At 47.7% G+C, this 25,057-nt stretch overlaps 1 protein-coding gene across 1 annotated transcript in view; it reads right to left on the bottom strand.

Moving 5' to 3' along the window:
* Nucleotides 1–25,057, bottom strand: part of CEP104 (centrosomal protein 104) — a 90,155-nt gene that overhangs the window by 15,549 nt on the left and 49,549 nt on the right. The window contains exons 16-20 of the mRNA XM_069949030.1: nucleotides 21,252–21,282; nucleotides 15,245–15,329; nucleotides 13,297–13,405; nucleotides 13,074–13,212; nucleotides 2,540–2,607 (exon numbers count right to left, since the gene is read on the bottom strand). Coding sequence (XP_069805131.1) covers nucleotides 2,540–2,607; nucleotides 13,074–13,212; nucleotides 13,297–13,405; nucleotides 15,245–15,329; nucleotides 21,252–21,282 — 432 coding nt within the window. The remainder of the gene's footprint in view (nucleotides 1–2,539; nucleotides 2,608–13,073; nucleotides 13,213–13,296; nucleotides 13,406–15,244; nucleotides 15,330–21,251; nucleotides 21,283–25,057) is intronic.

The following is a 25,057-nucleotide window of genomic DNA, read 5'->3' on the forward strand; positions in this document are numbered from 1 at the left end:
TTGGACCTGCGCCCAGCTGACCCATACCTGGAGAGGAGGTGTATTGTTGTAGGTTTGTTCCTGTGAGGATCATATGGGAGCGGCAGCGGTCCTGTTTGCACGCTTACTAAAGATTTGTGCCTTGCAGTTAGCACAACTCCACTAGGTGAGAACCTCCATTATTGACTCACCTTTGTTACCTGTCAGAATTATGCTATGGAGCGCTGTCTTTTATTCTGTTGGTTGGGCACACAGGTGTGGTGGCACACCTGCTTTTAGTTTAAAGGGCCTGTTGCACCTTGTTCCCCTGTGGTCAGTGTCCTGCCGGGCTGCTACGGGGTCCCTTGGGTTGTTATCACAGTGAGTCGGAGCGGTGTTGTGACCCTCCTGGACTATTGGTACTGCTACCCACAGAAAGAGGAAGTGTCCCAAGGAGCCTGTGTACACTGTGTTGGTGTGGGGTGAAGAATCAGAGTCTCTTTACCATAATTAATGTCTTGTTTACTCTGAAGATACTAGTGTGCAGCAGAACATACAGCTTTGCCGTGACTGCATACATTATACTTGATAATACAGGATCCAAATCTGTGATTGGAGTATAGCGAGGAGTACAGTCGTGCTGACTGGGTTGCATGTTGAGAGGTATACAGAAGAATCAGAGGAGCAGAGAGAAGGATGTCGAGAGAGTCCCAACCCAAGTAGTACTGTGCTCTGCCGGGATGTTGGAGAAAGAGGTAGAGAGATAAGAATACTTGAGAGAACACTTGTGACCGTGCATCGGCCTTGATCGAAATGAGCCACCTGTTGCCCTACCAGTGTCAGGGGACCTGTCCTAAAGGGTGACACAAGCCCCAGACCCTGTTACCTGGGATGAGCGAAATGCTGAAGGTTTCCTGCTGACAACCGCGCTGCGAGATAGAGTTCATAGGCTTCTAGCAACTTTGCTCTATTCGGATCAGTTCCTAGCTTTTTGCCTTTTGTGGATACTGTCCTGCACTGTGACTCTCCTAGTCCACGGCGGTGGTTGATATAATCTCTGACGTGTCCTCTACTGTGAGGGGTTCAACACTGCATAGTGTTTAGTAAGGTTACTGGAGGAGAAACTGTTGGGTGCATCGTAGCTCTACAGAGTCTAGTGACCAAAGACCTCTACACTTCCTCTACCCATGTGACTTCCTAGCTTCGGCATATCTAAAGTGCGCTGTGAGTGGGTGAAGAGTGCATAAAGAAGAAGTAAAGTAAGATGATAGGACAGAAGAAGAAAATACTCCCATAGGTTCACAGAACCATGTGACACACAAATAAACAATAACCCTTTCCATACTTCAGCCGGGCAACAACTGAGTACACATACCTATAATAGCGACATCTAGTGGCGAAACTTCATCACAGTCCAGGCTTTTGCGGAGGGTGTAACCAATAGCAACACCCGTGGTGGGTCACCACATGTACTCACATTGCCGCAGTATATACTGATTATTATTACAGTACAGGTGTCATGGCCGGGTGGTATATCCTGATCTGACCAGTGTAATCATTGTTTCCATCACACGTGTCATCAGGTTACAGAGAGAGGTCAGGTTCACAGAGGTGTGGCACTATGGGGCAGGGAGGGGAAATGTTCTTTATTTAGAAAACAAGAAAATTACAATTTAGGACTATACAAGTCAAAGGTAACCAGAGGCTTTGGGCCGGGACCAGACACAGCAGATTTCTGGTGCTATGTATAAGCCTCATGCGACTGCAGAATCCATGCTGGAAGTTCTCCACAGTCTGGACACAGCCTTAGGCCTTGTTCACACATGGCAGCTCCTGTGTGACTCTCTTACCACCTCCTCCCTATACAGATATATTACAGGTGTCCGGCAGTGTACGCTGCCTCTCACATAAGACTACAATGCGGTCATAAGAGTCTCGGAGGCAGCCATAGTTCTCGCTCACATACAGTCAGATCTGAACTCCGAGAAACATGGCAGCTTCCTTCTCGACACAGCACCGCTCTGGTCTATGATCAAAGCCTGGCTCTATCCAAAACCCCAACGGGGGGGGGGGGGGGGGGGTTGATCGTGCCATGGATCCGAACTCGGGCGAGAAGGAGTAAAAGGTGGTTGCATGATATATAAAACAAGCGACTGCAACGATCAGCCGACATGAACGATGTCGGCTGATTGTTGCACTCTATTCCACAAGACGATTATCGTCCGTAGTGGCCGAATACGGACAATAATCGTTCCGTGGAATAGGGCCTTAAGAAAGTGAATCAGGTTGTATAGTATTAGGGTGAAGAAGTTCCCTGGGGTAGTCCCCTCCGGAAGCAGGGTCAATGGTTATGGTGAAGTATCAGGATACAACTTATGATACTATCCTAGTCTGTGATGTGGATTATATGGGGAAGATGCGGAGGTTGTGTATCTGTGTATCTGGACGAAGTTTGGAAAATTAATTATGATATTTAGAATAAAGAATACTGTACACGCGCCATAGACATGAATGACGCTGATTCTAGAAGAAAGCCGCCATATCTGCCTAATCTCACAGACCCCCTGACATCATGTCTTACCTCCTCTCCAGGTGTGAAGTTTTCATGACACAAAGGGCAACGGTTGGCAACTTTATCTCCTTTAGCCGCTGTAAAAATAAAGCAAATATTCATTATATCAGCTGGAGATTATATACATACACACACACATATATATATATATATATATATACACACACACATACACACAGGATATCACAGGGTTATATGTCTCATGGTGATTATATATATACACACACATACACACAGGATATCACAGGGTTATATGTCTCATGTTCCCCCCCGGAGTCCGTGTACATGGGGGAGCCCGGTTCTATTCCCCCCCGGAGTCCGTGTACATGGCAGAGCCGGGTTCTGTTCCCCCCCGGAGTCTGTGTACATGGCGTAGCCCGGTTCTGTTCCCCCCCGGAGTCTGTGTACATGGCAGAGCCCGGTTCTGTTCCCCCCGGAGTCCGTGTACATGGGGGAGCCCGGTTCTGTCCCCCCCCCGGATTCTGTGTACATGGCGGAGCCCGGTTCTGTTCCCCCCCGGAGTCTGTGTACATGGCGGAGCCCGGTTCTGTTCCTCCCCCCGGAGTCCGTGTTGTACATGGCGGAGCCCGGTTCTGTTCCCCCCGGAGTCCGTGTTGTACATGGCAGAGCTTGGTTCTGTTCCCCCCCCCGGAGTCCGTGTACATGGCAGAGCCCGGTTCTGTTCCCCCCCTGAGTCTGTGTACATGGCAGAGCCCGGTTCTGTTCCCCCCCGGAGTCTGTGTACATGGCAGAGCCCGGTTCTGTTCCCCCCCGGAGTCTGTGTACATGGCGGAGCCCGGTTCTGTTCCCCCCCGGAGTCTGTGTACATGGCAGAGCCCGGTCCTGTTCCCCCCCGGAGTCTGTGTACATGGCGGAGCCCGGTTCTGTTCCCCCCCGGAGTCTGTGTACATGGCAGAGCCCGGTTCTGTTCCCCCCCCCCGGAGTCTGTGTACATGGCGGAGCCCGGTTCTGTTCCCCCCCGGAGTCTGTGTACATGGCAGAGCCTGGTTCTGTTCCCCCCCGGAGTCTGTGTACATAGCAGAGCCCGGTCCTGTTCCCCCCCCCCCCGGAGTCTGTGTAAATGGCAGAGCCCGGTTCTGTTCTCCCCCGGAGTCTGTGTACATGGCGGAGCCCGGTTCTGTTCCCCCCCCGGAGTCTGTGTAAATGGCAGAGCCCGGTTCTGTTCCCCCCCGGAGTCTGTGTAAATGGCAGAGCCCGGTTCTGTACCCCCTCGGAGTCTGTGTACATGGCGGAGCGCGGTTCTGTTCCCCCCCCCCCCCGGAGTCTGTGTACATGGCGGAGCCCGGTTCTGTTCCCCCCCCGGAGTCCGTGTACATGGCGTAGCCCGGTTCTGTTCCCCCCCCCCGGAGTCCGTGTACATGGCGTAGCCCGGTTCTGTTCCCATCAGATGTCTGAACATGGTGGAGCGCAGCTGCTGATGCCCGTGCGGCACCTCTTGGCGTCTCACGCTCTGTTTTCAGCGAGTAACAATCATTGGCTTCCTGAAGACAGACAGAGAGTCGTCCAGCTGGTGCACAGGACACACCCGGCCGTTCTGTGGATTCCGTCACAGTAACTGTAAGGACTTGGAATCATGTCCATGTTAGATGAGTACATTCTCTGGGAAGAGCGTACGAGCCGCGCCTGCCATCAGCCATCGTATAGCCGGTGGCAGGGCGCCAGCCCCTCCTGCCAGCTGTGGGCACGCTCTCACTCTTGGCTTTAGCGGACGACTTTTATGGCTCCTATGTGGATAAAATTATTCATGGCAACTCGGAGATGAAAATCCCATCACCCTGCCATGTAAGACGCAGCCGACTGGGAACACAATGGCTCCCACTGTCATATGGCGCAGGCTTCTTGTGTTTACCGCCATGTCAGTGACCATGGATACCACATAGATGCTGGCTGTGCCCCTACCGCAGCTGCTGATGGCGGAGCGCATTGTGCAGGGATGTCATCCATGCTGGTGCACATCAGGGTCCAGGGGTCTCCAAGCCATTAAAGGGGCACTCCAGCGAAAATCTTTTTCTTTCAAATCACCTGGTGTCAGAAAGTTATACAGATTTGTAATTTACTTCTATTAAAAAATCTCTAGTCTTCCAGTACTTATCAGCTGTTGTATGTCCTGCAGGAAGTGGTGTATTCTTTCCAGTCTGACACAGTGCTCTCTGCTGCCACCTCTGTCCATGTCAGGAACTGTCCAGAGCAGCAGCAAATCCCCATAGAAAACCTCTCCTGCTCTGGACAGTTCCTGACATGGACAGAGGTGGCAGCAGAGAGCACGGTGTCAGACTGGAGAGAATAAATCACTTCCTGTAGGACATACAGCAGCTGATAAGTACTGGAAGACTGGAGATTTTTCTATAGAAGTAAATTACAAATCTATATAACTTTCTGACACCAGTTGATTTGAAAGAAAAAGATTTTCGCTGGAGTGCCCCTTTAAATGTCTGAAACAGTGGTGCAACGACTCCAAGGGACTTCACGGAAAACTCAGAGACCCTACAACGTGTGTCCGCCATGCTCTGTCACCATTACACTCTGCTGGGTAGAGTAGTCTTCCAGTCTATAGAATATCGCAGACTGCCGGTATTTCTAAGGCCTCGTTCACACAGCCTTACTCTGCAGTCCACAGTTACAGACCCACAAGTGCAGACTGTACGGGGAATATTGTTTATGTCTATGGACTAATGCACGTAACGGTGAATGCCTGCTCTCCGTACACTTTAACCCCTTTACGGTCCGTAATTGCAGGCAGCACATCCGATAGCTGGCCGTGTGTTAGGGCCTTACCCACAGATAGCTGGAAAAGGACCATGTCATTACTGCATCCATGTAAATGATTGAGATACAGATAGTACTGCCTCCCTGTCTCTTCTTGTAGATGATGTAGGTACAGATAGTACTGCCTCCCTGTCTCTCCCTGTAGATGATGTAGGTACAGATAGTACTGCCTCCCTGTCTCTCCCTGTAGATTATGTAGGTACAGATGGTGCTGCCTCCCTGTCTCTTCTTGTAGATGATGCAGGTACAGATGGTGCTGCCTCCCTGTCTCTTCTTGTAGATGATGTAGGTACAGATGGTGCTGCCTCCCTGTGTCTCCCTGTAGATGATGTAGGTACAGATAGTACTGCCTCCCTGTCTCTCCCTGTAGATGATGTAGGTACAGATAGTACTGCCTCCCTGTCTCTCACTGTAGATGATGTAGGTACAGATAGTACTGCCTCCCTGTCTCTCCCTGTAGATGATGTAGGTACAGATGGTGCTGCCTCCCTGTGTCTCCCTGTAGATGATGCAGGCACAGATAGTACTGCCTCCCTGTCTCTCGCTGTAGATGATGTAGGTACAGATAGTACTGCCTCCCTGTCTCTCCCTGTAGATGATGTAGATACAGATAGGACTGCCTCCCTGTGTCTCCCTGTAGTTGATGTAGGCACAGACAGTAATGCTTTCCTGTCTCTTCTGTAGATGATGTAGGTACAGATGGTGCTGCCTCCCTGTCTCTCCCTGTAGATGATGTAGGTACAGATAGTACTGCCTCCCTGTCTCTTCTGTAGATGATGTAGGTACAGATGGTGCTGCCTCCCTGTCTCTCCCTGTAGATGATGTAGGTACAGATAGTACTGCCTCCCTGTCTCTTCTTGTAGATGATGTAGGTACAGATAGTACTGCCTCCCTGTCTCTTCTTGTAGATGATGTAGGTACAGATAGTACTGCCTCCCTGTACTGCCTCCCTGTCTCTTCTTGTAGATGATGTAGGTACAGATGGTGCTGCCTTCCTGTCTCTCGCTGTAGATGATGTAGGTACAGACAGTACTGCCTCCCTGTCTCTCCCTGTAGATGATGTAGGTACAGATAGTACTGCCTCCCTGTCTCTCCCTGTAGATTATGTAGGTACAGATGGTGCTGCCTCCCTGTCTCTCCCTGTAGATGATGTAGGTACAGATAGTACTGCCTCCCTGTAGATGATGTAAGTATAGATAGTACTGCCTCCCTGTGTCTCCCTGTAGATGATGTAGGTACAGATAGTACTGCCTCCCTGTGTCTCCCTGTAGATGATGTAAGTACAGATAGTACTGCATCCCTGTCTCTCCCTGTAGATGATGTAGGTACAGATAGTACTACCTCCCTGTCTCTCCCTGTAGATGATGTAGGTACAGACAGTAATGCTTTCCTGTCTCTTCTGTAGATTATGTAGGTACAGATGGTGCTGCCTCCCTGTCTCTCCCTGTAGTTGATGTAGGTACAGATAGTACTGCCTCCCTGTCTCTCGCTGTAGATGATGCAGGTACAGATAGTACTGCCTCCCTGTCTCTCCCTGTAGATGATGTAGGTACAGATAGTACTGCCTCCCTGTCTCTCCCTGTAGTTGATGTAGGTACAGATAGTACTGCCTCCCTGTCTCTCCCTGTAGATGATGTAGGTACAGATGGTGCTGCCTCCCTGTAGATGATGTAGGTACAGATAGTACTGCCTCCCTGTGTCTCCCTGTAGATGATGTAGGTACAGATAGTACTGCCTCCCTGTGTCTCCCTGTAGATGATGTAAGTACAGACAGTACTGCCTCCCTGTCTCTCCCTGTAGATGATGTAGGTACAGATAGTACTGCCTCCCTGTCTCTCCCTGTACTGCCTCCCTGTCTCTCCCTGTAGATTATGTAGGTACAGATGGTGCTGCCTCCCTGTCTCTCCCTGTAGATGATGTAGGTACAGATAGTACTGCCTCCCTGTAGATGATGTAAGTATAGATAGTACTGCCTCCCTGTGTCTCCCTGTAGATGATGTAGGTACAGATAGTACTGCCTCCCTGTGTCTCCCTGTAGATGATGTAAGTACAGATAGTACTGCATCCCTGTCTCTCCCTGTAGATGATGTAGGTACAGATAGTACTACCTCCCTGTCTCTCCCTGTAGATGATGTAGGTACAGACAGTAATGCTTTCCTGTCTCTTCTGTAGATTATGTAGGTACAGATGGTGCTGCCTCCCTGTCTCTCCCTGTAGTTGATGTAGGTACAGATAGTACTGCCTCCCTGTGTCTCCCTGTAGATGATGTAGGTACAGATAGTACTGCCTCCCTGTCTCTCCCTGTAGTTGATGTAGGTACAGATAGTACTGCCTCCCTGTCTCTCCCTGTAGATGATGTAGGTACAGATAGTACTGCCTCCCTGTCTCTCCCTGTAGATGATGTAGGTACAGATAGTACTGCCTCCCTGTCTCTCCCTGTAGTTGATGTAGGCACAGACAGTAATGCTTTCCTGTTGCTCCCTGTAAAGATTATTGGTCTCCCCTCTAAATGTTGTAAGAATGGACAGTAAGGCCTTTGTTCTTCCCTGTAAATGAGGCCGGCTCAGATTTTACTGCCTCCCCATACATGATGAAGATTATGTTCCAGGACCTGCTGTATCCTATTGGGAATGTAGACTAGTATTTTATGGATGGATAGGACACTTGTGACCGTCACCTTTCAGTCCCATAGTTATGCTGTATGGAAAAAGGCTTTGCTGTCTGTCTGTGCCCAAGTAAACAGGTCACATACTGAGCGCTGTGCTCCTGGGCTGGCACTGGTCCGATACACGACACTTCATTTACTGGAAGGGCTGGAATGACCCTGCAGACACTTCAATGACTTATATCTGTGGTGGTATTTGGCCTGAGCTGCTGATACTTGTGCCCCCCTACCCCGCCAGGCTCTATGAGGGTCGCCTTTACAGGGCTGCAATGAGAGCTGAGCGATGGTGACCGTTATTACACAGGTCTCAACATACCTTCTTAGTGCTGGCACCCCAATATATGCATTATTTATGCCAACAGAGGGCCCCTATTGAAGGGGTTGATTCCATTTTATTTTCTTTCAAATCAACTAGTGCTAGAAATGTGTAAATCTGTATACTCAAAACAGGAGTCCGTGGAGCCTCGGTTGCAAGTCTGAATCATGGGAATAGCCAGATATCTCTAGCCTGTTACCACGGGGGCCTCCATGATGGGGAGAGCACCACACCACCACCAGCGGGCACCCCTGTCTTGTCCCGTTTGTTATATGAAAGACTGATGACGTGTCCTAAAGTAAAGATTTGCGCTGAGGGCGTAGAGTAAAGCAACATCAGGGACTGTAAAGCAGGGCCTTCAATTCCACATTTTTGCATTACCGCTTTAAGGAACAACCAATGTACGCGGTCGAAATGCCTTCTCTGCATCCAAAGAGGAACAGATAAGGCATTCGATGGCGGGCCACCCAATCTAGGATGTTGACAAACCTCCTTGTGCTGTCAGAGAAGAGTCTGCCTCTAGTAAAACCAACCTGGTCTTGATGGACCAAGTGTGGCAAGATCAAAGCCAGCTGTTTAGCTAAGATGGAAGAGTAAATTTTTAAGTCCGTATTAAGGAGTGAGATAGGCCGGAAATTACCCGGCCTATTTGGCTCCTTCCCCGGTTTTGGCAGTACAATCACCAATGCCGGTAACATTTCAGATGCTATATTCCCCGACGATGGTAAGCAGGGCCTGAGAGAGAAAAGGAAGAAGAGTGGGCGCAAAAATTTTATAATAGTCACTGGAGAAGCCATCCAGGCCAGGTGCTTTATGAGTTTTCAAGGATTTTATAGTGTTTTCTACTCCTTCCAAAGAAATTGGGGCAGCTAGGGATTCTAATTGTGTAGCATTTACACTAGGTAAAGATGCCTAAAACTCCGAGATGGAAGAAGGAAAGGCTTGGGGAGTGGTTTGGTGGTATAAAGATTGCTATAGAACTTCACAATTTCATCTGTAATGTGCTGAGGGTTATACATTTCTTGGCCAGCAGCCGTTAGGGGATAAGGAATCTTGGTATTTGCTGCATGCCGTTTCAATTGCGAAGCCAATAATGTTCCCGCTTTATTAGCCTGAGAGTAGAACTTCCATTTTAGCCGTCTGAGAGCTAATTCATATTTACTTTGGTCTAAAGCTGGAAGTTGGTGATTCAAGTCCTGTATCAGGGCTGTTGTGTGAGGACACCTGCCGTTTGTTCTGACTCGCCAATAGTGCTAATGTGCTAAGTAAGTGAAGCCTCTGCTCCATGTTAATCCTTTTCTCTCTTGCAGCCATGCTAATGAACAAACCTCTAACAAAGGCTTTGTGTGCCATCCATAAAGTTACCGGCGATATGTCAGGGGTATTATTTCATGTAAAATACTCCTCCATCTGCTTTTTAATATTGGGTTGGTGGAGTTAGGGGGGGGGGATAATTAAAAGTTTCAGAAATTAAAATTGCAATGGGGGCATGGTCCGACCATGCAGGGGTTCCAATACTGGAGGACAGAAGTCTGTCAAATAAGGCTTTATCCACTAAAAAGAAATCTATTCGGGAGTATGTGGAGTGAGGAGATGAGAAAAAGGAATAATCCTTGTCCATAGGGGGTTGGACTCTCCAAACATCTAAGAGATCTTCTATTTGCATTAAATTTTTTACTGTGGTGGAGTCCATAGCGGGCCAAAGTGTTTTATTCAAATCTCCGCCAATGATAACTGAACCCACTTTATGCTTATTAACAACATCTAAAGTCTTACGCACAAAGGCGGTCTGTCCAGTGTTTGAGGGAATATAATGAACTTAACGTGTAAGGGACATTATTTATCAACCCCACTAGCACCAAGTATCTCCCATCCAAATCTGGATAGCAGCCACTAATTTAAAGGCTACTGTATGTTTAATAATAATTGCCACGTTTCTTTGCTGATGCGTGAGCACAGAATGTAGGCAGGTACCTATTATGTCTTAACCTGCCGGCATCTTCCTCATTCAGATGAGTCTCTTGTAAGTATATGATGTCCGCACCAGAGTCTCTAAATTCCTTCCATAATTGGGATTTTTTGAATGGGCTGTTTAGGCCGCGTATAAGGAAACAACCTTAAGCACCATAGCGATGGTATCTATAAAATATAAAAGCTGCCTCGACACTTCTCCTTAAGAAGAAAGAACCATAGAAACATGGACAGAGATCAGACCAAAAGGACTGACATAATGAAGGTCAACAAAGGATCAGGAGGACAAGGCAACCGACCAAAACACAGGACCGAATACAAAACACAAAAAACAAGAAACAAGAACAAAGCAACCAGGCTCAAGGCCCTATTCCACTGAACGATTACCGTCCGTATTCGGCCGATATCGTCCGGTGGAATAGAGTGCAACGATCAGCCGACATCGTTCATGTCGGCTGATCGTTGCAGTCGCTTGTTTTTCAACATGTTGAAAAACAAGCGACTGATATAGCAGCGATCTGCTGCCGTCGCTCCGTTGAATAGGAGCAGCGGCAGCAGACGCTGCTATATCCTATGGGCTGCCCGGACGATCAGCAATCACCCGGGCAGCCCCCCCCGCAGCTCCCCGCCGCCCCTCCCACACTCACCCGCTCGCTGCAGCCGCGCTGAATAGCGGCGGCAGCGAGCGGGGAACGAGGAGCAAACGAGCGCTGAGAGCACTGCTTTGCTCCTCTTAACGACCCGTGTAATAGGCCCTTCATTCCCAATTCCCGGTATATGGGGTAGGGAAACAGGAATTTCTGATAGGAACACTACCAACTTCCTGAAAGAATTATTGTAGGTATGAACAGCAATAACAATTACAAACCTCACAATATATGTAATATATTAGCTAGGTAAATCTGGAACTTCATGGAGAAAGAGAAACGGTCATTGTTCAAGTAGATGCTGCGACCGTGGACCATTCCGGGTCTACTCTGCGGGGAGCTTTTAGTTGTCCACGCCGATCCTCAGCTGATGGTGTGCCGGGAGTTACCAATCTTCCATAGGGCGCTGTGCTTGTGCCACAGTGTTGGCCACATGTTTGGAGCCACCATAAGTAATAATAAGCTTGGTGGGGAACCCCCATTTGATGGGGATTTTCTGATGTCTCAGAATTATAGTCGTCGGTGCGAATTCTCTGCGCTTAGCTTAGCACTTAGCGTATGAGCCGATAAGTCAGGGAAAACCTCTCTCGGTAAATCTTGCAGGGACATCAGGTTTGCCTCAAGCAGTAAACATAAGATGATCTTTAAAGTGATAGAAATGCAATCTGGCGATACCATCTGTGGGAGACGTAGGGGGTAGATTCTTCGGCTTCGCTATGCGGTAGGCCCTGTCTATTATAAGGTCCTGCTGGGGGAAAGTCCACCAACTGATCAGGTTTTACTTGTTTGGGTATGCCCCGGAAGCAAAGGTTGTTCCAGCGAGAGCTGTCTTCCAGGTCCGCCACTTAACTTCAGGGCCTCTACTTGCTCTTCCAGTGCTAAAGCAGCATCCACTGTATTATGAGCTTTCGCATAATCCGCCATCTTAGCTTCCACATGGGTCGTCTGGTCCCTCAAAGAGTTTATCTCCCGTTGTACTGAGAGTAAAGCTGACTGTATGTCACATTGTAAAGATGCCCGAAGGTCAAATAACATAGATCTTAATAGCCATTCAGTAATCTGCCTCTCCCCTGCATATAGCTATGTTCACCCCCTTGAAAAGTGAACTGCGTCACAGGGCCCACCCGAGTTGGAGTGTCAATACCTTGTAGAGCTGCAGCCCGCAAGCCACCCATCGCAGGTATGGTGGTAGACGATCCCATCTGAAGAGCCGTGTCTCCTGCTTGTTGTACCAGATCAGCGTCCGGAGAGGGAGGTGAAGGTGAAGTTTGCTGTGCAGCAGCCAAGGCCTCACCGGCGCCATGTTGCTGCCGTGCCGCGGAGAAGAACTCAGTAAGTTTTCCTGGCTCAGCCTGCTTTTTCATGCGTCCCATGATATGCGCACTCTTTTGGCTCGGATTGTGAGAGAATTCTGGGAGATTTAGCTGGGTAGAGCAGCTTTCTCTGCCTGGAAGCACGTAGCTGAAGTCTTACACGTCTGCCTCCATGCGCTGCAGGCCACGCCCCATGCGACAGAAGATTTTTTAACAGAAGTAAACTACAAATCTCTGGAACTTTCTGCCAGCAGTTGATTTGAAAGAAAATACATTTTGGTTAACAACCCCTTTAACCCTTGGCACCACACCTTACAAAGTCAGCTGCCATCGAGCAGCCCTGGTATGAAGCAAAAGGCATCTTCCTCCTCAGGGTGCTGCCGTCCTCCGGACCACCTGGTAGGGTTATGAGCTGGACATTATTCAGCATTATTAGTTATGTAAATGTAAGTCATAGCGATGGTGAGGAAACCGGAGTGTGATGGACAGCAAGATCCAAGCCCGGACAGATCTCAGATCCCGGCTCTTTGGGGTCACAGGCCGTGGAATCAGGATGGATTAGCTCCTGTCACATACACCTGGTAATCTTGGGATGACCCCTTTACATTTAGTGGGATCCCCCTATAGCAGATCGGCAGCCGGCTCTACACTATCATATAGAAGTGAGACTACAGAACGTCTTCCTGTACATCACGTTTCATTTCCAACCACAACGGCGGCTTCCTCGACTTCCCCTCAGATTGGTTTTATCTCCTATGTAGTCATTATTCAGTCACAGGGCAGAGATTTATTATTTACAAGCCGACACCACAACCAAAGCCTACAGAGCTGAGCGGAGACTCACGGTTACACATCTTGGCCTTGACGTGCTCCAGCAGGTGATCCTTGGATACGGCCTCCGTGCAGCGCTGACATTTACCAAACCCGTCTTTGTGGTCGCACTCGGTGAGTAGGTGGTCGGTCAGGCTGGCGATTTCCACCACCTGGAAGCAGAATAGAGAAGTGAGATGGGAGGGTTGCAGAGAAGGCCGGTGATCGGACATATCCTCAGGCGTCCGGTCACTCACCTGCTTACAGTGCTCACAACGTTTCAGCATGGGGCACTGCTTCCAGTAATGGAGGTCCAGACCTTCCTCAGTGAACGACTCGTCTCTATCCCCACAGAAGATGCACAGACTGCAAGAAAATGATAATTCTCATTATTACCTGTGCAGTTCCTGTGTATTACCTGTCTATTATTTATCACCTGTCCATTATCTATTCCCTGTCTATTACCTGTGTATTATCTATTACCTGTCCATTACCTGTGTATTATCTATTACCTGTCCATTACCTGTGTATTATCTATTACCTGTCCATTACCTGTGTATTATCTATTACCTGTCCATTACCTGTGTATTATCTATTCCCTGTCCATTACCTGTGTATTATCTATTCCCTGTCCATTACCTGTGTATTATCTATTCCCTGTCCATTACCTGTGTTTTATCTATTACCTGTGCAGTACCTGTCTATTATCTATTCCCTGTGCAGTACCTGTCTATTATCTATTCCCTGTCTATTACCTGTGTATTATCTATTCCCTGTCTATTACCTGTGTATTATCTATTCCCTGTCTATTACCTGTGTATTATCTATTACCTGTCTATTACCTGTGCATTACCTGTCAGTATCTGGATATAATCAGCTTAAAAAAAAGTCAGGGCCCCACATCCCCTTTAAGGGCTCAGAATCATGAAGTTTTCTCGATTTCAGACCCCGTACATAGAAAAATACCGTTGGTGCTATACACACTTTGTGACCAAGACCTTGAGAAAGAGGGCTCCTCCCTGAAAACGCAGCGTACGTGTGGTCATCCTTCCCCAGAGGGCGAGAGCCTCGAAGGACAGAGACTTGCTAGCACCTTCATTCGTAGTGTATCCTGTACTGACTTGACGTATGTTCATGTGAGTATATAGTATTAGAAAAACAACAACTCACGTTTAGTAGTCTTCACTTCGACTTGGATTTATTTTTGCTTGATTGCAAGGTTTGGCTGCGTGTGATCAGAACACTGGAGCTCGCTGGAGGCTAGGCGTCCTCTCCCTACTGCGCGACGTTTCGGAAGGCGTGGCTTCCTTACTCATGCGCACAGGTGTGCGGTACCTGCTCAGCTAAGTACTGACGTCTGTACTTAGCTGAGCAGGTACCGCTCACCTGTGCGCATGAGTAAGGAAGCCACGCCTTCCGAAACGTCGCGCAGTAGGGAGAGGACGCCTAGCCTCCAGCGAGCTCCAGTGTTCTGATCACACGCAGCCAAACCTTGCAATCAAGCAAAAATAAATCCAAGTCGAAGTGAAGACTACTAAACGTGAGTTGTTGTTTTTCTAATACTATATACTCACATGAACATACGTCAAGTCAGTACAGGATACACTACGAATGAAGTTGTATGAGCCAAGGAAGTGGGAATTGGTTGTATCCGATACATTGCTCACAATTGAGTGAAATCACGCAGTTGGTCCATAACCAGACTAAGCGTTTACTTGCTAGCACCTACCAGGGTGTGAAGATCAACTTTGCGTCTGTCTAACACACTGTGGTGACGTTTTTTCTTTTCTATGTCTATTTGTATGTTGGAGATTTTCCATCTTTATTGTGGAGATTGCAAAATTTATATATAAAGAGAAAGAAGTTTTTCGCAAGCATGAAGTTGTTATGTCCCATTATTTATTGCATGGGAGTCAGCCCCCCGCCCCCCCAAGGTCAGATACAGGGGGATCAAACCCCCCCCCCCCCCCCCCCATAAATCAGATACAGGTGACCACTACACACATACATTGTGACCTCTCCCATGGAAAGATTTCACACCGTCCCACAAAGAACAAACATGGCAGCGCCCACTTATACCATTATAAAGAGAAGCTTTCGCTCTCACCGCCCATTAGGTAAACAGGGGCCGTTGTCTGCGGCTTCGGCTATTATCCCCCACAGATAAGGCTACAGATCAATCATGATGGCAAACAATGCACTTACTTATCCAGATAGGTAGCACCAGAGGAGTCGGGCTCGTCCGGAGGGGCCGTGCTCGGGGACGTGATCGCCTTCTTACCACGATCATCTTAAAAAAGTGAAACATTGTAAAAGGAATTTCTGTATAATGTGCGGCCCCCAGCCCTGTGTATTACCTGTATGATGTGCAGCCCTGTGTATTACCTGTGTGATGTGCAGCCCTGTGTATTACCTGTATGATGTGCAGCCCTGTGTATTACCTGTGTGATGTGCAGTGCTGTGTATTACCTGTATGATGTGCAGCCCTGTGTATAACCTGTATGATGTGCAGTGCTGTGTATTACCTGTATGATGTGCAGCGCTGTGTATTACCTGTATAATGTGCGGCCCTGTGTATTACCTGTATGATGTGCAGCCCTGTGTATTACCTGTATGATGTGCAGCCCTGTGTATTACCTGTATGATGTGCAGTGCTGTGTATTACCTGTATAATGTGTGGCCCTGTGTATTACCTGTATGATGTGCAGCCCTGTGTATAACCTGTATGATGTGCGGCCCTGTGTATAACCTGTATGATGTGCGGCCCTGTGTATAACCTGTATGATGTGCGGCCCTGTGTATAACCTGTATGATGTGCGGCTCTGTGTATAACCTGTATGATGTGCGGCCCTGTGTATAACCTGTATGATGTGCGGCCCTGTGTATAACCTGTATGATGTGCAGTGCTGTGTATAACCTGTATGATGTGCGGCCCTGTGTATAACCTGTATGATGTGCAGTGCTGTGTATTACCTGTATGATGTGCAGCCCTGTGTATTACCTGTATGATGTGCAGCGCTGTGTATTACCTGTATGATGTGCAGCCCTGTGTATTACCTGTATGATGTGCAGCCCTGTGTATTACCTGTATGATGTGCGGCCCTGTGTATAACCTGTATGATGTGCAGTGCTGTGTATTACCTGTATGATGTGCAGCGCTGTGTATTACCTGTATGATGTGTAGCGCTGTGTATTACATGTATGATGTGCAGTGCTGTGTATTATCTGTATGATGTGCAGCCCTGTGTATTACCTGTATGATGTGCAGCCCGGTGTATTACCTGTATAATGTGCGGCCCTGTGTATTACCTGTATGATGTGCAGCCCTGTGTATTACCTGTATGATGTGCAGCCCTGTGTATTACCTGTATGATGTGCAGCCCTGTGTATTACCTGTATGATGTGCAGCCCTGTGTATTACCTGTATGATGTGCAGCCCTGTGTATAACCTGTATGATGTGCAGCGCTGTGTATAACCTGTATGATGTGCGGCCCTGTGTATAACCTGTATGATGTGCGGCTCTGTGTATAACCTGTATGATGTGCGGCCCTGTGTATAACCTGTATGATGTGCAGTGCTGTGTATTACCTGTATGATGTGCGGCCCTGTGTATAACCTGTATGATGTGCAGTGCTGTGTATAACCTGTATGATGTGCGGCCCTGTGTATAACCTGTATGATGTGCGGCCCTGTGTATAACCTGTATGATGTGCGGCTCTGTGTATAACCTGTATGATGTGCGGCCCTGTGTATAACCTGTATGATGTGCAGTGCTGTGTATTACCTGTATGATGTGCGGCCCTGTGTATAACCTGTATGATGTGCAGTGCTGTGTATAACCTGTATGATGTGCGGCCCTGTGTATAACCTGTATGATGTGCAGTGCTGTGCAGTGCTGTGTATTACCTGTATGATGTGCAGCCCTGTGTATTACCTGTATGATGTGCAGCCCTGTGTATTACCTGTATGATGTGCGGCCCTGTGTATAACCTGTATGATGTGCAGTGCTGTGTATTACCTGTATGATGTGCAGTGCTGTGTATTACCTGTATGATGTGCAGTGCTGTGTATTACCTGTATGATGTGTGGCCCTGTGTATAACCTGTATGATGTGCGGCCCTGTGTATTACCTGTATGATGTGCAGTGCTGTGTATTACCTGTATGATGTGCGGCCCTGTGTATTATCTGTATGATGTGCAGTGCTGTGTATTACCTGTATGATGTGCAGTGCTGTGTATTACCTGTATGATGTGCGGCCCTGTGTATAACCTGTATGATGTGCGGCCCTGTGTATTACCTGTATGATGTGCAGTGCTGTGTATAACCTGTATGATGTGCAGTGCTGTGTATTACCTGTATGATGTGCAGTGCTGTGTATTACCTGTATGATGTGCAGTGCTGTGTATTACATGTATGATGTGCAGTGCTGTGTATTACATGTATGATGTGCAGTGCTGTGTATTACCTGTATGATGTGCAGTGCTGTGTATTACCTGTATGATGTGCGGCCCTGTGTATAACCTGTATGATGTGCGGCCCTGTGTATAACCTGTATGATGTGTAGTGCTGTGTATTACCTGTATGATGTGCAGTGCTGTGTATAACCTGTATGATGTGTAGTGCTGTGTATTACCTGTATGATGTGCAGTGCTGTGTATTACCTGTATGATGTGTGGCCCTGTGTATTACCTGTATGATGTGCAGTGCTCTGTATTACCTGTATGATGTGCAGTGCTGTGTATTACCTGTATGATGTGTAGTGCTGTGTATAACCTGTATGATGTGCGGCCCTGTGTATAACCTGTATGATGTGCGGCCCTGTGTATAACCTGTATGATGTGCGGCCCTGTGTATTACCTGTATGATGTGCAGTGCTGTGTATTTAAATATGCAAAACAGGAGTCCGTGGAGCCTCGGATGCGAGTCTCAAAACACGGGATAGCCAGATATCTCTAGCCTGTTACCACGGGGGCCTCCATGATAGGGAGAGCACCACACCACCCTGATAAATAACCCCTTAAGTCCCACTCGGTTGCGAGTATTGGAACATAAATAGGGAAACACCAGGGTGGCCCCTTTTTGTCAATGTCTAACTCAAGGTGCGAGTATTGCGATCATGACAAGGGCTTGCAAAGGCAGGCCTCCATCCACAGACAGCCGTTTCGGGGGTTTTGCCCCTCGTCAGTGTGGAGTAGGATTCTGGCTAGTTGGGGCAATATCAAATCGACCAACAAAACACAATAATCACTGAACTCAAGGAGAACAGTGAAAAAAATTCCAATGAAGTCCTCAATCAAGAGTCTCCACTGATGCCCCCAAAAATTTAAATATGCAAAACAGGAGTCCGTGGAGCCTCGGTTGCGAGTCTCAAAACACGGGATATGTGTATTACCTGTATGATGTGCAGTGCTGTGTATTACCTGTATGATGTGCGGCCCTGTGTATAACCTGTATGATGTGCGGCCCTGTGTATAACCTGTATGATGTGCGGCCCTGTGTATAACCTGTATGATGTGTAGTGCTGTGTATTACATGTATGATGTGCAGTGCTGTGTATTACCTGTATGATGTGCAGTGCTGTGTATTATCTGTATGATGTGCGGCCCTGTGTATAACCTGTATGATGTGCAGTGCTGTGTATTACCTGTATGATGTGCAGCCCTGTGTATTACATGTATGATGTGCAGTGCTGTGTATTACCTGTATGATGTGCAGTGCTGTGTATTACCTGTATGATGTGTAGTGCTGTGTATTACCTGTATGATGTGCGGCCCTGTGTATAACCTGTATGATGTGTAGTGCTGTGTATTACCTGTATGATGTGCAGTGCTGTGTATTAACTGTATGATGTGTAGTGCTGTGTATTACCTGTATGATGTGCAGTGCTGTGTATTACCTGTATGATGTGTAGTGCTGTGTATAACCTGTATGATGTGCGGCCCTGTGTATAACCTGTATGATGTGCAGTGCTGTGTATTACATGTATGATGTGCAGTGCTGTGTATTACCTGTATGATGTGGGCCCTGTGTATAACCTGTATGATGTGCAGTGCTGTGTATTACCTGTATGATGTGCAGTGCTGTGTATTACCTGTATGATGTGCAGCCCTGTGTATTACCTGTATGATGTGTAGTGCTGTGTATTACATGTATGATGTGCAGTGCTGTGTATTACCTGTATGATGTGCAGTGCTGTGTATTACCTGTATGATGTGCGGCCCTGTGTATAACCTGTATGATGTGCAGTGCTGTGTATTACCTGTATGATGTGCAGCCCTGTGTATTACCTGTATGATGTGTAGCGCTGTGTATTACCTGTATGATGTGTGGCCCTGTGTATAACCTGTATGATGTGCAGCGCTGTGTATTACCTGTATGATGTGCAGTGCTGTGTATTACCTGTATGATGTGCAGTGCTGTGTATTACCTGTATGATGTGCAGTGCTGTGTATAACCTGTATGATGTGCGGCCCTGTGTATTACATGTATGATGTGTAGTGCTGTGTATTACCTGTATGATGTGCAGCCCTGTGTATTACATGTATGATGTGCAGTGCTGTGTATAACCTGTATGATGTGCGGCCCTGTGTATTACATGTATGATGTGTAGTGCTGTGTATTACCTGTATGATGTGCAGCCCTGTGTATTACCTGTATGATGTGTAGCGCTGTGTATTACCTGTATGATGTGTGGCCCTGTGTATAACCTGTATGATGTGCAGCGCTGTGTATTACCTGTATGATGTGCAGTGCTGTGTATTACCTGTATGATGTGCAGTGCTGTGTATAACCTGTATGATGTGTAGTGCTGTGTATTACCTGTATGATGTGCAGCGCTGTGTATTACCTGTATAATGTGCAGCCCTGTGTATAACCTGTATGATGTGTAGTGCTGTGTATTACCTGTATGATGTGTAGTGCTGTGTATAACCTGTATGATGTGTAGTGCTGTGTATTACCTGTATGATGTGCAGCCCTGTGTATAACCTGTGTATTACCTGACTGCAGCAGCTCCCCTTTGGTCAGTACTGCAGCAGCTCCCCCTCTGGTCCTGTGGCCGGGGCTGGTACTGCAGCTCGGCCTCTATGTCCCTAATGTTGTATTAGATGACAGTCTGAGGCGGCAGCTTATAGCTGTGCTGTATAATGCGATAATTGTGATATAAAGCTCCTGGAGCACCTCACCGCCCGCCCCGGGATACAGACGTTATACTCGGAGGTTTCCATGAGAATCTGCTCTCTGCTTATTTAGAGGCAGGTGTGAAGTTTATGAAGTCCTGTGTGTAAGTGGAGCGTGATGGTGGAAATATGTCACTGCCGAGCGCTGCTCTGGAGGACGGTAATGGAACAAGTTACCTACAACAGGACCATTACATCAGTGCTGAAAGCTGAAATAAAACAGGGCCAGAGTATATAGGATATGTAGCAGAGCTGAGTCTGTCACTTGGTTTATGTTTGTGAATCTCCACACTGTGTAGCAGGATATGGCTCATACATTACATATACATATATAGCTAGGGCCTCCGCCACTACAGCAGGGCTGCGGCTGTCTACTATACATCCCATGCCCACGCGGATGGCAGGACATGTACGCTTCAGATACAAGAAGGGGCTATCCTGGATAAGATAAACATGGCCGCTTTCTTCCATAAACAGCGCACCTCTTGTCCTCAGTTTGTGTGCGGTATTGCAGCTCAGTTCCATTGAAGTGAATGGAGCACATTTAACGTCTTCCAACACATTAAAGGGATTATTCACCAAATAATTATTTCTAATCGACTGATGCCAGAGATTAGTAATTTACTTCTATTAAAAGTCTCCAGTCTTCCGGTACTTATCAGCTGCTGTATGTCCTGCAGGAAGTGGTGTATTCTCTCTAGCCTGACACAGTGCTCTCTGCTGCCCCCTCTGTCCAAGTTAGGAACTGTCCAAAGCAGGAGAGGTTTTCTATGGGGATTTGCTGCTGCTCTGGACAGTTCCTGACATGGACAGAGGTGGCAGCAGAGAGCACTGTGTCAGACTGGAGAGAATACACCACTTCCTGCAGGGCATACAGCAGCTGATAAGTACTGAAAGACTGGAAAAGTAAATTACAAATCTCTGGCACCAGTTTATTAGAAAGATGAACTGTGAGCCAAACCAGTGATGTATAGAGACGGGTAAGAGGCCGGTCAGGTGCAGCAGCTTATATACTGGATGAAAGCTACTCACCTAATTTTGACTTCTGGATTTGTTCCTTCCCCTAAAAAAACCCAAAGAAAACGATGCAAATAAATGTGCAACAAAGTGTATAAATCTTCTGTACCAGGGGCAGAGAGAACAGGTCTATTATAATGTATAACGCTCCCGGTCTCTCCCCCTAGTACAGGTCTATTATAGTGTATAACGCTCCCGGTCTCTCCTCCTGGTACAGGTCTATTATAGTGTATAACGCTCCCGGTCTCCTACCTGTACAGGTCTATTATAGTGTATAACGCTCCCGGTCTCCTACCTGTACAGGTCTATTATAGTGTATAACGCTCCCGGTCTCCTCCTAGTACAGGTCTATTATAGTGTATAACGCTCCCGGTCTCCTCCCTGTACAGGTCTATTATAGTGTATAACGCTCCCGGTCTCTCCCCCTGGTACAGGTCTATTATAGTGTATAACGCTCCCAGTCTCCTCCTAGTACAGGTCTATTATAGTGTATAACGCTCCCAGTCTCCTCCTAGTACAGGTCTATTATAGTGTATAACGCTCCCGGTCTCCTCCTGGTACAGGTCTATTATAGTGTATAACGCTCCCGGTCTCTCCTCCCAGTACAGGTCTATTATAGTGTATAACGCTCCCGGTCTCCTCCTAGTACAGGTCTATTATAGTGTATAACGCTCCCGGTCTCCTCCTGGTACAGGTCTATTATAGTGTATAACGCTCCCGGTCTCCTACCTGTACAGGTCTATTATAGTGTATAACGCTCCCGGTCTCCTACCTGTACAGGTCTATTATAGTGTATAACGCTCCCGGTCTCCTCCCTGTACAGGTCTATTATAGTATATAACGCCCCCGGTCTCCTACCTGTACAGGTCTATTATAGTGTATAACGCTCCCGGTCTCTCCTCCCTGTACAGGTCTATTATAGTGTATAACGCTCCCGGTCTCCTCCTGGTACAGGTCTATTATAATGTATAACGCTCCCGGTCTCCTACCTGTACAGGTCTATTATAGTGTATAACGCTCCCGGTCTCCTACCTGTACAGGTCTATTATAGTGTATAACGCTCCCGGTCTCCTCCCTGTACAGGTCTATTATAGTATATAACGCCCCCGGTCTCCTACCTGTACAGGTCTATTATAGTGTATAACGCTCCCGGTCTCTCCGCCCTGTACAGGTCTATTATAGTGTATAACGCTCCCGGTCTCCTCCTGGTACAGGTCTATTATAGTGTATAACGCTCCCGGTCTCCTACCTGTACAGGTCTATTATAGTGTATAACGCTCCCGGTCTCCTCCCTGTACAGGTCTATTATAGTATATAATGCTCCCGATCTCTCTCTCCCTGTAAAGGTCTATTATAGTGTATAACGCTCCCGGTCTCTCCTCCTGGTACAGGTCTATTATAGTGTATAACGCTCCCGGTCTCTCCTCCATGTACAGGTCTATTATAGTGTATAACGCTCCCGGTCTCCTCCTGGTACAGGTCTATTATAGTGTATAACGCTCCCGGTCTCCTCCCTGTACAGGTCTATTATAGTGTATAACGCTCCCAGTCTCCTACCTGTACAGGTCTATTATAGTGTATAACGCTCCCGGTCTCTCCTCTCTGTACAGGTCTATTATAGGGTATAACACTCCCGGTCTCTCCTCCTGGTACAGGTCTATTATAGTGTATAACGCTCCCGGTCTCTCCTCCCTGTACAGGTCTATTATAGTGTATAACGCTCCTGGTCTCCTCCTGGTACAGGTCTATTATAGTGTATAACGCTCCCGGTCTCTCCCTGTACAGGTCTATTATAGTGTATAATGCTCCCGGTCTCTCCTCCTGGTACAGGTCTATTATAGTGTATAACGCTCCCAGTCTCCTCCCTGTACAGGTCTATTATAGTGTATAACGCTCCCGGTCTCTCCTCCTGGTACAGGTCTATTATAGTGTATAACGCTCCCGGTCTTTGCTCCCTGTACAGGTCTATTATAGTGTATAACGCTCCCGGTCTCCTCCTGGTACAGGTCTATTATAGTGTATAATGCCCCCGGTCTCTCCTCCTGGTACAGGTCTATTATAGTGTATAACGCTCCTGGTCTCCTACCTGTACAGGTCTATTATAGTGTATAACGCTCCCGGTCTCCTCCTGGTACAGGTCTATTATAGTGTATAACGCTCCCGGTCTCCTCCTGGTACAGGTCTATTATAGTGTATAACGCTCCCAGTCTCCTCCCTGTACAGGTCTATTATAGTGTATAACGCTCCCGGTCTCCTCCCTGTACAGGTCTATTATAGGGTATAACGCTCCCGGTCTCCTCCTAGTACAGGTCTATTATAGTGTATAACGCTCCCGGTCTCCTCCTAGTACAGGTCTATTATAGTGTATAACGCTCCCGGTCTCCTCCCTGTACAGGTCTATTATAGTGTATAACGCTCCCGGTCTCCTCCTGGTACAGGTCTATTATAGTGTATAACGCTCCCAGTCTCCTCCTAGTACAGGTCTATTATAGTGTATAACGCTCCCGGTCTCTCCTCCTGGTACAGGTCTATTATAGTGTATAACGCTCCCGGTCTCCTCCCTGTACAGGTCTATTATAGTGTATAACGCTCCCGGTCTCCTCCCTGTACAGGTCTATTATAGTGTATAACGCTCCTAGTCTCTCCTCCCTGTACAGGTCTATTATAGTGTATAACGCTCCCGGTCTCTCCTCCTGGTACAGGTCTATTATAGTGTATAACGCTCCCGGTCTCTCCTCCCTGTACAGGTCTATTATAGTGTATAACGCTCCCGGTCTCTCCTCCCTGTACAGGTCTATTATAGTGTATAACGCTCCCGGTCTCTCTCCCTGTACAGGTCTATTATAGTGTATAATGCCCCCGGTCTCTCCTCCCTGTACAGGTCTATTATAGTGTATAACGCTCCCGGTCTCTCTCCCTGTACAGGTCTATTATAGTGTATAACGCTCCCGGTCTCCTCCTGGTACAGGTCTATTATAGTGTATAACGCTCCCGGTCTCTCCTCCTGGTACAGGTCTATTATAGTGTATAACGCCCCCGGTCTCTCCCTGTACAGGTCTATTATAGTGTATAACGCTCCCGGTCTCCTCCTGGTACAGGTCTATTATAGTGTATAACGCTCCCGGTCTCTCCTCCCTGTACAGGTCTATTATAGTGTATAATGCTCCTGGTCTCGTCCTGGTACAGGTCTATTATAGTGTATAACGCTCCCGGTCTCTCCTCCTGGTACAGGTCTATTATAGTGTATAACGCTCCCGGTCTCCTCCCTGTACAGGTCTATTATAGGGTATAACGCTCCCGGTCTCCTCCTAGTACAGGTCTATTATAGTGTATAACGCTCCTGGTCTCCTCCTAGTACAGGTCTATTATAGTGTATAACGCTCCCGGTCTCCTCCTGGTACAGGTCTATTATAGTGTATAACGCTCCCGGTCTCTCCCCCTGGTACAGGTCTATTATAGTGTATAACGCTCCCGGTCTCTCCTCCCAGTACAGGTCTATTATAGTGTATAACGCTCCCGGTCTCCTCCTGGTACAGGTCTATTATAGTGTATAACGCTCCCGGTCTCTCCTCCCTGTACAGGTCTATTATAGTGTATAACGCTCCCGGTCTCTCCTCCCTGTACAGGTCTATTATAGTGTATAACGCTCCCGGTCTCTCCTCCCTGTACAGGTCTATTATAGTGTATAACGCTCCCGGTCTCCTCCCTGTACAGGTCTATTATAGTGTATAACGCTCCCGGTCTCTCCTCCTGGTACAGGTCTATTATAGTGTATAACGCTCCCGGTCTCTCTCCCTGTACAGGTCTATTATAGTGTATAA

The sequence above is a fragment of the Dendropsophus ebraccatus genome, chromosome 12, assembly GCF_027789765.1.
Source record: "Dendropsophus ebraccatus isolate aDenEbr1 chromosome 12, aDenEbr1.pat, whole genome shotgun sequence".
NCBI classification, from domain to species: Eukaryota; Metazoa; Chordata; class Amphibia; order Anura; family Hylidae; genus Dendropsophus; species Dendropsophus ebraccatus.